The following is a 13,135-nucleotide window of genomic DNA, read 5'->3' as shown; positions in this document are numbered from 1 at the left end:
ACACCCGGACACACATAATCCATTTTAAAATGTGAAGCAGCACTGTTTTGATACCTGTTGATATCGGTTGTTTCCCAATTACACGCTCCACTGACTTTAATCTCCATTTTAAATTTGATATAATTATGTCTAATTAAAGTTAGTCACACTGTATAGTCCAGTGTCCTCCTTCCAGCCTTTCAGAGCCCTGCAGACGAGTTCATTATTAAGGACCACCTATTATAGCCTACACTTACTTACAGCCGTGCACTTCTACGCACTCTAAAGAGGGATTCTTCACAGACTTCTTGGGTTCATGCAGAATATATGAAAATGATTTTCCTGGGGTAATTTTAGCTGTGGTGTTAGAATGAAGTATGGCAATTGAGGCAATAAGAATAGGTCAAATGGGTATCAAGCGGCGCCACAGACTTCTTCAATAATGTAACGCTGTGCTCTGTCATTGCCAGACCGAGTCTATTTTAGACTATGTTAGGAGCATTGCTCACAGTCAAGAGGATGAGGGTGTCACAAGAACCTCGTGAAGTCCATAAAAGAGGACGAGTGAACGGGAGAACTGTGCATCAGCATCGAAGTTTGGTGTGTTAGCAGCATTCCTGTTGCCCCCGTCAGAGGAAGAAGCTTTCAAAGCTAGATTTAACGTCAAATCACATTAAAAATACATGCCTAGGTGTTTTGGCATGCACAGCTTATGAAAAATTGAAATCAAAAGAACTGTCTCTCATCATTATTGCACAGTTTGTATGCAGGAAGCCGGCACAACAGCTGTCAAAAACATACTAAAGGTCCACTCACACGCTGATCAAAATGAATCCCTCTTCCTTTTCTGTGCACGGTTTGGCAAAGGGTTTGGCCTCACTTGTGCCTGACTGATAGTTTAATGGGCAGATCCAAAGAGAATTGAATTCTTAACCCCTAATCTAAGCTATTAAGATACAGCGTAGCCCTTTGCTGGGGCAGCACCATCACACAGAGCCACGCATAGGAGAGAATGACACTCGTTGCCGGAAGTAATGATTTTTCCCCCCCCCTCATGTCTGTATTTGGCAGATGAATTTGCTGTGTGTTTACAGTTGTTAGAATGCCAAGCAGCTTAGTCAGAGCGAACAAGTGTAGGGGAAGGCAGATTGTAGCTGCAGCGCTGACAAATATTCGCCCTCGAGTTTATTTGTGGGGAAACAGACCACTCACTTTCTGCACCTGTCAGGACATATTAGTTTCATTCAAACATGCATCAAGTTTAATCCAAATTCCTCTCTATAGTTTTCAGTGTGTTTTCAGAGACAGAAGAGTGGCTGGTAGATAACAGGCACATTTTTGGCACGTCTTCACTGTTACTTGATGTTGATTTTCCGTCCAGCTGTGTTTGAGCATAAGAACGTTTGATATGGATGAACGAGTAATCCGTCCTCTATAAAACAATATTGCTCCTTGCATGTCTGAGTGAGACCGCCAAAAGCTTTGGAGCGCTGCTAGGGGACGCGAGCAGGACATCAGTAACATATGTGGGTCATTTCCTGCTCCTGTTTGAGTTATTTTGTTAATCAAAGAGACTGACAGACACTGTCCCCTGGCCTCAGTCCAGTCAGCTCTCTGCCTCTGGAAGCCACACTGTGACTTTTCTGCCAAAGTTTCCATTTCACTTCATCCTGCAGTAATTCACAAAGTCGTGTTTGGGCAAATAGAAAGTCAAGCAGAGGTGTTTGCAGATTGTAGTATGGTTATTTGGACATTTCATAGGGTCAGTTCTCATCCATTTCATAATACTCACACAAAGTGGATCTGCGATGCTTTCGGATGCGCTGACGTAAATTGCATGTTTGCTTCTGTGATGACCAGTGCCTCGGTCAATCGAGTACCCGCCCTGGGACTGGAGGGAGAGCAGGGACTTTGATGAGCTCAACCACATTTTGCAGGAGAGCAAGAAGCTCGGCAAGGCCCTGGAGAGCCTGTCGCGCAGTGAGTGGCTGCAACTCAGCAGAATGCATGCTTACATCATACTCAGCAGCGTTTAATACATCTTAACATATAGAACAAAAGTCTAGACCTTTCTGTAAATGTCACTGTTAATCCCGAGAAGGAACCGGATAGAGCAGCTTATCTTACAGGCTCACAACTAAGCTTAGAAGCAGCCTAAGCTGGGATGTAAAACCGTATTAGATGCTTCTGTGCTTTAAACCATTTTCTTCTTTCCTCAGGCATCGCCATCTCTGATGAGCTTGACCAGGTAGATATTAACTAGCCGGGAAAATAAAACACTCCTATATTGACACTAGTTTGGTCTTCCTCTCATCACCCCTGATGAATTACTTATGCTACATCAAATAAAAGAGCCAGATTTCTTAACTTTCACTTGCTCAACAGAGCAGCACAGACATCTTTTTCTGATGATGAACTGCTATCTCATGGGATTGATATTCGAGAGTGATACTTCAGTAAAGCATGTCCTCCATCTCCCTCTCCCTTGCCCCTTCGTTGTGGATCTTACTCGCAAAGCTTTGTCTGCGCTCTGCCTTTGTCCTCGCCTGGCCCAAATTCCCTCCCGGCACAATAGTGCAGCGGCTGCTCAGGTTGGAGATACACAGATCGATTTTGGAAATGTTGGCTCTGGATGAGAAATACAGCATATGTTTTGACAGGGAATTTACTTTTTGCTCAGCGCACCATGTCCAACATCCTTGGCTTATAGTCCAGAGATTTTCCCTCTTTTCTGTGGAACAGAACAGGGAATGAATACTAAATACCTGCTGAGATCGTGCAGAGACAATAGAATTCCTTCTGGATTTTGTGAAAGATGAGGATTTATCTAAGTATTTTTGCTTTTTGCACACTGAATCGTGCAAATGTGTACAGAGGCTGCTTGGGAGGCAGATATCAGACAACACTCTGCTCTTTTTCTGAACTTTATTATGTTAAAAAACTCCATTATCATTTAATAATGAAGGGTTTCTTTTTGAATTAAAAGTACAGTGTTAAGATAGAGATTCATAGCAGTTCTCTGACTCCTCTCACCTCTACCTCTGCTTTTTTCATTTTAATCTTTCCCTTTCTGTTGGCTACTTCCTGCTGTTTTAATATGCATTTCTGTTTTAGAACTTGGTGGGATATAACGCAGTTCTGCGCCCTCGGGTGGTGGGGGAGTGGGTTGGTCGGGACGAAGATGACGCAGACCCGCTGGCTGCGGAAATGCTGCACCCTCCCGTCCCTCGGTCTAAAACTGAAGTATGTTGGAGTGGAGACAGCAGCCCTGCTGGGAGGTTAGTGATTGGAAATATAGTATATTTGTGACGTCATGTATATGAGTGTATGTGTGCGTGCAAGTGTGTGCGTCTGAGTCACTTAATGCAAAAAGTTTAAAACTTCAGAAACTTCACAAAGCTCTTGTTGGCTCTTTAAATAGGAGGAGGTAGACTTCTAACTCTGGCTGCCTGAGGAATGCCCATCTGAATGGGTTTGATAATCCCATTTCAAAGGCGCGATCAAACATGCTTGCCATGATACTGCTTCAACCCAATTTCAAATTAAAGCTAACCTCATTTCTGTGTCCTCAAGGCCAAGAAATTTTCTGCTTGTTATTTTAAAAATGGCCCGTTTATGACAGTATAACTGTGTCGTGCGTTGCATTGTCAAATCATTTGTCATCTTTAAAAAAACTCTTTAAGTTCCAAGTCAAGTGGACTTGGTTGTTAGATGAGGCTATTGCCCTGTGTGTGTGTGTGTGTGTGTGTGTGTGTGTGTTTTTCTATCTGGTGGGGACTTTTACCTAACTGCTCACTCATCCATAAGGTCTTTTGTCACTAAGGGGACACAAATTATGGTCCCAACAGAACCAGATATATGTGTTTGTGTAAATGAGATGTTATGTATTTTCCTATGAGGAGTGTGACAAACTTGTGGTGCTGTGTGAAAGCCACGGAGAGATGTGTCACTGTGGGGACAAATATTCTGCTTCTGGGAATGCATTATGCCAGCAAGTTACCCCCCACATGGATAAGACAAGGGCTGCGCATGTGTGTTAGTGCACACACAAGTGTGCTTCTGTTATGACAAATTAAAGGAGGAATGGATATAAAACCATAAATCATGTTCAGGCCTGAGCTGACATACACACAGTGTTAATCTCATTAGGTTACTGTATGGGTGGATTATAGGGAGAAATCACTTAGTTTAAACCCTGAGCTGGGAGATAGGGATGTGTGTGTGGGCTCACTGATGAGCTCTGCTCTGTGTGTGTGCGTGTAAGTGAGATGTTTTGTATTTACCTATTAAGACTGTGAGAAACGCGAGCCGCTGTTTGTTTGGGATGGCGTCGTGTCCCAATATAATCACAGCCTCTTCTCTCATTAACTACAGGAGTACCTGGCTCATCACATTGATCATTTATATCAACTCTTAATTGCATTTACTGGGAACTTGCTCCCTTATCACATTCTGTTTGGGGATCCACATCACTTTCAATTACTCCAAGCAGTTTTCTGACCCAGCCTAGTGTCATGTTTCTATTAAAAGTCATAATACTAAATGACATAAAATTTCGTGGCTAGAGATTTTTAAATCCACTGGTTAGGTTTATAATTAGAGAAGCTAAAAATGACCACTGATGTAATGGAAAGCTGGCAAAGACTAGCAGTGCCCTCGCTTAATATCCCATGTGAGCTTTAATGTGGCGTCCCTTCATGGTGCTCATAGGCGTTCAGTTTCTTCTTCTTTTGGCTGCTTCCTTTAGGAGTCAGCGGTTCATATGACTTCATCTCACTCACCATGCTCTTCTGTCACACCAACCCTCTGCATGTCCCCCATCACGGCATCCATGAACCTCCTCTGTGGTCTTCTTTTTCCATGCTCACCGCTCTCTAACCTCTCCAACGTTGTCTGCTCAACCTCCCAAAGAGCTGTCCCTCTGATATACTCATTTGTACTCCTGTCCATCCGAGACACTCCCAATGAAAATTTTAACATTTTCAACTAAGCTCTGCCAAAAAAAATAAATTAAAACTTCTATCTGCAATCTGAAAGCACATATGTTTTTATTTCTTCCTCATGTATTTGACCTTTTTCGTCTAGGCAGTCCATCTTCCTCCTCTGACTTTTGCAAGTTTACTTGCTTTCACTTACAAACTTATTGCTTCTGTCCCTCATTCCAGCCCACCTGTCATTTATGACCATAAGAGAAAGTGACAGGTTGTGTCCATTCTCTGTATGATGGGCTGCAGTTTCCAGAGGGATAAGTGCAAAGTGCACTTGGGAAATCAAGAATGAACTGTGGCCAAAGTTTATTCAAGTTGTTTCTTTCACTCTCCGGTGGAGCGAGGCTTCTACATTTAACGTATAGCAGGAACACAAGTTTTTTTCTGTTAACAAAAATATAAAGACATTAACTTCTATGGCTTCTGATTACTTATTGGTCACTCAGACAGAAAGAGAGAGTGCCGTAAAGCTGCATTTTTTGTCATATTTATTGTGTTTAATGTTTCGGCTCCTGTGGTGAAAAAGAATTGCTGACTCTGGGACAGCTACAGGGAGGCACAGTGGGCCTGAGATTTTCATATTAGATGTGGGTCCATTATACAACACATAAAAGTAATAACGCTGTCTCCACACAAGCTAGCCGAGCAGCCTCTCTCTTTTTTTGTTTACTTCTATTTTTCACAATTATTACTTTCCTGCTTTGTTTGCTGTTCTCATCTTAGATTCTCGCCACAATGTTGGAAAGTTTAGCCTCAGGTTAAACCTGACTGTTTGCAATCATGGCAAAATGTTCCAACTTTTTTTGTTCTTTTTTCTTTACCCAAAGACAAAAGCTGTAAAAAACACCCCATACCAACCACATTACTCGTATTAGCAGATACTATTAGCATAAATACCACATGGAGGGTATGAAGAAATATCTTTTGACCCTTTCACATTAGCTGTAAATAGATGTCATTAAGCTGAGATTAGCATCAAATTAATTCTCTTCCACCCCTATAATCCACGCCCTCGGCCACTGGGATATGAAAATTAATTTAGCCAATATAGAGGTAAGAGTAAGCCAGCCTTCAGTGTGGTATGTGTATCTCTTAACTTTAAAGGAAAATGAAGACGCTGTTGCGTGTGGGAACAGAATTATGAAGAAAAACATTCTTTTTTTTTCATCCAGTTATTATTTTAATTGAATACAGTCTCAGAACTGTGATCCTCTTTCCACAAATGTTGACGTATGGATGGCTTTATCGTGATTTCCATGGATACATCCGTGGCAATCAGCATGTAATGTTTATAAATTACCATGTGGGAAATGTTAGCGTACGCCTTTATGATAAAGCAAATAGTGGAGGCTGAAGACAATGTTGAAATGTAAACAGAAGCCAGATGTGCTGGAACAAAGCAGTAATACTATTGGCTATTATACAAGAATAAATAATATTAGAAATATAGTATTCAGATTTTATAAATAATTAACGATCCTTTAAAAAAAAGATATATCTTTCCCATTCTTGAATATTTAAAAGATTCAAGCACTAAGTAACTCGTTTGGACTTGATCATTGGCTCCCCCGTTGGGTAAAAACTGCAGGGGGTGCTTTCAACACCTACATGCTTATAAATCCTGAGCTTAGATTCCCTTTTCAACTTGACATCCTTTAAACGCCCAATGGTTTGTGGGTAGTGTTTAACTTTTGCTCTGTTGCTCACCTCAAAGCAATTATCTTGTCTTATCTACTTCCTGCTACCCAGGTATAGCAAGGTGCACTGCACCTACATGACACTTCATATAACTGTACTCTGTTTTGTCTGTGCCAGCCACGGAATGACTATTAAGTGCAATGATTAGTGAAACACCTTTTTAAATATAGTCACGCATGTGCATAGCACTGGGGCACATGCATTATTTGGTTTTTGCTAGGAAGCTCGAGTCTGCTTAGATACAACTCTAACAGATTAGGATGAGAGTATGTAATTACTGTCGGAACACTGTTATTATAAAACACGTTATTTTTCTCCATGTGTTTCCCAGAAACTCAAAGCATATTATTGCAGAAGATAATAGCTTCATATTTATGACCTATTCAACTTTAAAATGCTTTACAGAAGTGAGCGACAATGTAATTACTTGCTAATAAGTGATTCAGTTTGTATGAGGGTTGGAAAGTATTACTTTATGCTATTTTTCTTGCTAAGACTTTTTTATTTCACCTTTAGCCTGAAGATGGAAGCGAAGAGCAAAGGGCTAAAGGAGCAACAGCATCATCATAAGAAGCTTCTGGCTGCCATGCTGTCCCAGGACTCCTTTGATTCGGTCCACAGCCCCACCCCCTCTGTTGTGGAAGAGGAGATCGAGGACGAGGACGATGCCATGGAGCTTCTGGGTAATCTCACAGCCCGATACGACTTACATACAAAGTCACAAGTTACAAATCTTTGTAAAATTTGTTGTGTAATAGAGCAGAGTGAACGGTTTTCCGAGGCAGCTGCAGTCCATTAGTTTTTCCAGTGTAAAACTACCATTGATCCTAGTGCTGATTATGAGTCTGCATGTATGAGTGTTTTTATGTGATGCATTTGGAAAACCTCTGAACTGCGATTTCAGATAACACTAAAATGAAGTCTGCAGATGAAACTACGCATTTTTCTCTATATATTTTTTTAGGCTATGTGGAATAAAAAACATGCATATTGTGTATTTTTGCACAACTGGAAGAAACACCTCATAGCACAACTAAAAAAAATACTTTACTTTGAAGGCTTATGGCACGTTCAGTTGATGTTGTGCCTCCTGCTTTTTTTAGATGGGAAAAAATGGAAATTGGTTCTTTTACAGCACTACTATTACTGCATTTGCTTTCTTTGGCCACCTGCATACAGTCAAATTCACTGTGTTCTGACACATTTTCTATGAGTTGTGGGGAAAAAATGTTGCTAAAAGTGGGAAAATGGCAAACATGGATGGATTATCATGGCCATGAGCCCTGTACACAAATTTCCCACAGGCCACCTACCTACTCATGCAAAGAGCATGCACTACATCTGCCCTTCCTAAGCACACACAGTTGCACAATATCAAGGCGTGTGTGTTACTTGGAATTTGTATTTGGTGAATTAAAAATAATAAATGCCTGAACATCCATAATGTGAATGACCTGTTCCACCACATCCCAAAAGTGCTCCATTGGACTGAGATCTGGTGACTGTGGAGGCCTTTTGAGTACACTGAATTCAATGAGAATCTGACCCTACCATCTAAATGTTGCAGCAGAAATTGACTCTCATCAACCAGGCCATGGTTTTCTAATCTTCTATTTCCAATTTAGTGAGTTTATGTGGACTGTAATCTCAATTTGACCGAAGTAGCACCTAGTGTGGTCTCGGCTTTGTTGTAGCCCGTCTGGTTCATGGTTTCATGTGTTGTGCGTTCAGAGATGCTCTTCCACATGCCTTGGTTGTAAACCAAGTTATGGTTATTTGAGTTACTATTGCCTTCCAGTCAGCTCAAAGCAGTCTTGCTATTCCCCTCTTACATTGTGCATCAACAAGACCCAGAGAACTGCTGTCTTTTCTCTTATGGTTGCAGAGATTCTGTTGCCCTAAAGTTAACTAAAGATGTAAAAATGTACATTTTCTTCAACGTGTAACAGGGTTGACTTGAACTGATGGAAAGCATTGTATATACGCACACCTGCAGAGGCATGTGTTGTGTATGCAGTGGAATTTGGTTTGATTTGCATTAAAGAGCACTTTAGGAGCTGTTAAAGGAATCTGCTCTTCCTGTTTGCACTGGAATGCCAGATGTTTTCAGCTAGCGAGTCTTGTTGTTCTCTCTGACAAGCGTAGAATCGCAAAGTGGCTCATTTGATTTACTTCGCCTGTGTCAGGAGTGCATGTGTGTGTTTACGTTCCTTCACGCCAGTTCAGCCACCATGACTTGAGATGGATGAGTGTCAGTGGAAAGAACACCTGAAGTTTAATTCAGTGGAGGCTCGGAGAGCTTGTCATTCTGTACGTGCAGATGCAGGATGTAAAGCCTCTTTCTAAACTCAATGTGTTGTCTAAATATTTTTTGTGGTGAAGCATTCCCTCTGCTACCGTCTGTCACTTGTTCCTCACAGTTTGTCTCTGCGTTGTAGTAATGTTTATCTGCGTGGTGATTCTCTTGAGTAAAGTACCTTATGGTCACACTTGTAGATTTAAAGCATCATGTACACCGTTTATGTCATTCAAATCTGAATCGCGACAATTCTGTGTTACAGCTAATACTACAAAAAATTTTCATAGCTAACAAATGATTGTCAAGCAGTACTTCTTTGAGGAACGGCAACCTGCAGTGCAGTCTTTTTATTTCCTTGTGACAGACATGGTTTGTAGTAATAGTGCTTCAGTCTCTCTTCGGTCTCCTTAGAGTTGTTGCTCTGTGGTGACACACACATCTACTCAAGTCTGTGCTCTCCACTCTCCTGTCACAGCAGTGAGACACTTCTGCTTGTTAGCAGGATCTGTTCACCGGGGTCATTCAGAGGGTCGCATTTCTTTTTCACCGCGTGTCAGCGTTTCCCGCGCGGTTACACAGACTGAAGCTGCGACATTTTAGGTGTTCGGTTTCAAAGCTGGGCATTTTATCAAATTAATTGCTCTTTTAATGTAATGTTTCGTCACGGCAACCGTGACGCTGTCTCCTCACTGCAGGAGGGTCCTGGGCTTGAATTGGCTTTTGTGAGTCCGCTAATATATAAAAGAAATCTTTAGAAAATATCATTTAAACACAATCAGCTGAACAGCGTTGTCAGTATAGTTTTAATTCCGTTTGCTTTTAATGTTTATTAGATATTTAGAATCAAAATACTTGTCATTTATGGTATCTTTCCTTCACTCAAAAACACTTTCTTTTCCCTCATAACATGACATGACATAATATTCTTTTTACTAAAATGCAACAGAAAAATAAAAATATCAATGGTTTGTCTGGTCCAGTAATTAATCAAGAAAAATATGCTTGATATAAACTGAACGATACCAACCAAGTAAATTTCTCATAGATATTACAGTATAATTATGTAACAAAATTAGATGGAAACTGTATATGTTTTAGGCATACTTGTTCCTTTTGTGTCTTTTTGAGTGTCTTCAGGCAATAGCTCCTATATTAAATGAGGCAGGACTCTGCATGCTCAGGTAGAAGCTTCAAAGGTGCGTAACAAAAGCACAAAATTAAGGTGCTTAATTTTGAATTAAGCACCTTAATTTTGTGCCCAAATGTGACGGACTGGTTCTGATATAACACTTTTTTGCCCTATTTGATCATTCAAGATAATTTCTGCTACAGTGGTCATTTACCCATTCACATACATATGTTTTCTTTATTCTATGCGTACGTGTTTTTAACCTAACATCCACAAATTTTCAGTCTAATACAGGGGTGACCAACTCCAGGCCTCGAGAGCAGGTGTCCTGCAGGTTTTAGATAACACCCTGGCTCAACAGACATGAATCAAATGATTCGTTCATTACCAGCCTCTGGAGAACTTCAAGAAATGTTGAGGAGGTAATTTAGCCATTTAAATCAGCTCTGGTGGATCAAGGACACATCTAAAACGTACAGGACACCGGCTCTCGAGGCCTGGAGTTGGCCACCCCTGGTCTAATAGATACATTAGGGGCAACTCAGGGTTCAGTATCTTGCTTAATCATACTCTACAGGAGTTTGGAATCAGATCACCAACCTCCCGAGTTGCAGACAACCCATTCTTCCTCGTGAGCTACATCTGGAGCACAGTGGAAAGTGAGAAGAAAATCTGAAAGAAAAATGCCCTCACATGGTAGCTGATCCTTCGTCTGGTGTATGACGGTCTTGTGCTAGAGAAAATGGGTCTTCTTGCAAAGTAATTATGAATGCAGTTTGGTTTGGGAGCACCATTTTTAGAAGGCAGGGTTCAACAGACATGACCCAGGAGAGTAGTAATAAATATAACCAGAAAGCAGGATGCTGGTGGTCTGTGATGACCCCTCACAGACTCTGTGGCTTGACACTTTGGTCTATGGCAGTAATTCAAAGAAACAAATGCATTTCTGATCCTCTGTCGAGGCCTGGTCACGTAGCTCTCCAGAGACCGCCGCCTCTGAGTTGACTGCCTCACTACTGTAAAGTTGATTAAAGGTGATGCTAACACGTATCATGTGGTACCTTGGTGGACTTTGTGAAACGAAGGACCCTGGTGAGGATTTTTTGGGCCTCAACTAGAAAGGTCTTGGCAAAAACTCTGTAGCTATGACCAAATGCATGCCAAGTTGACTGATGATCCTTGGCAGGGCTGGTGAGCTTGTGATAGTATATTGATCCCTGAAGGAGATATTCATCTTTTTCCCTGCTGCTGTCCACAAGGATAAAACATGTGGTCATCTGTTCAGAGCTGCTCCACAAGCCGATAGGGATTTGGAAACATGTTCAAGGACTTCACAGCTGAGAGGTGCTTGCTCTCAGATAAGTTGAATCGCTGGAATTAAGTGCTCTCTCAAATGTGATGACACAGCAAAAGCTGCTGTAACTTAACCTTGTACAGTAATGGGTTATTACATAAAATACCTTTGTTTTTGTTCATTTTTATAAACATTCAACATCATCTTCTCATTTCTCTTGATTCTGCTTCACCAAACAATACGCTGTTGACTGGTAATATGCTAAACATGGTGCGCAGTGTTAAAGGCCTCTCACATGCAGCAATGCAACTGCTTCAGGAATAGAAATTGTTGGGTGCTATGTGTTTAAGCATTAGGTCAGTCTGACCTCTAGTGGCTAAATGCTTGAATTACAGTTGCTGTGTCTAAAGTTTATTAAGAGCATTGTCCCAGATGAGTGCAATGATTTGAATTTAGGTAACCTGACAGAAAATTGTCTATAGACTTTAATAACTTTTTAAACCTTTTTTGCACATTACCTTTATTTACCATGTGACGCTAATGCATCCTATGTTAGGTCCACATGCACATTGGAGCCTCACCATGTTGTCAGGCAGACCGGCCATTGTTATCTCGCCTGGTAACCTGCAGTTTCTGCATACAAATGAAAGCAAATGTATAGATGAGAAATAAACACTTGTGATGTTGCTGAGTGTTTAGTATGTGCCAAAATTTCTGGGGAATGAAGAGAGGGAGGTTTGGGGAACAATGTAAATGTAAAACATACTGCAGATTTTCCACTGGGAGGCAGGAAAGGAGCACTGCTTTGTCCTACTGTGGAACAAGTGCAACTTCTGCAAGAGTGTGATAAAAATGGACTTAGAGGATACAACAGTTAGTTGCAGTTGCAACTTCTCTGCATTTTTATAGTAGGAAAGAGGTTTTTGCAAACTGGATGTTTTTCTTTTCTTTTTTCTTTTTTTCCTCTAGTACCTGGATAAGGAGCTTATGAGAAAATAATAGGATCGCCTTGAAATGGCTTACAGTACTGCTAGCCAAGGTTTTCCCGATGTAATGCAATTATAAAAAACCAAATACGCGTGACTTGAGTTTGATTTGTTTTGTTCACATTGTTCCAAAAGGAGAAAATAAAATCAGCTTAGAGGTTGCAGTCTTGTTGATTCTCTGGTAGTTCTCAGGGATGACACTGTGTTTTCCCAGTTGTTTTCATTAGTTCTGCGCTTAATATTTACCACAGTCCAAACCATATTTAAAATGAATATGACTCACATGTTCTTGTGTAACCATGGAAAATGTCAAAATTCTAGCTTTTGCTAGGCGGTGGAACCGCAGCAATATACTGAACCCAAGCAAGAAACAAGCTTCAGTGTGTGGAGAGAAACACCCTGTTTTTTGGCCTTGCAGTGTTATTTTATGGTAAGTTAATGAGATGCGTTAGCCAGTTCCCCGCTGTAAGGTTACTGTTGTTGTCATCCGTGGTGGAAGTATTCCATTTCAGGGGGCATGCTGATTGAATTCTCAAATTCTATTTTTATTAATATGTGCAGAGAATATGTTTGATTTACATGAACTCAGGCGATGAAAAACAAACTTTATTGTAGAAACAAAAGGAAAAAAAACACATTTTCAATAGGACGTATTGTGTATTTAACTCTGCAGCAACATAAAGTCTAAAATACTTTATACTTAAAAGACTGTAAGGCTGTTTGGGCCAGAATGCATTTCACACACATACACACTTCCATTGT

At 40.8% G+C, this 13,135-nt stretch overlaps 1 protein-coding gene across 5 annotated transcripts in view; it reads left to right on the top strand.

Annotated features, from left to right (window-relative positions):
* c9h8orf34 (chromosome 9 C8orf34 homolog) overlaps positions 1-13,135 on the top strand; it is an 81,742-nt gene that overhangs the window by 17,042 nt on the left and 51,565 nt on the right. For all 5 annotated transcript variants that reach the window (XM_085173394.1, XM_085173392.1, XM_085173395.1 and 2 more), the window contains exons 4-7: positions 1,840-1,959; positions 2,199-2,227; positions 3,094-3,257; positions 7,182-7,348. In XM_085173394.1, coding sequence (XP_085029520.1) covers positions 1,840-1,959; positions 2,199-2,227; positions 3,094-3,257; positions 7,182-7,348 — 480 coding nt within the window. The remainder of the gene's footprint in view (positions 1-1,839; positions 1,960-2,198; positions 2,228-3,093; positions 3,258-7,181; positions 7,349-13,135) is intronic.

This window comes from Neolamprologus multifasciatus, chromosome 9 (assembly GCF_963576455.1).
Source record: "Neolamprologus multifasciatus chromosome 9, fNeoMul1.2, whole genome shotgun sequence".
NCBI lineage: Eukaryota > Metazoa > Chordata > Actinopteri > Cichliformes > Cichlidae > Neolamprologus > Neolamprologus multifasciatus.
This window is presented reverse-complemented; position numbering and strand designations above follow the sequence as displayed.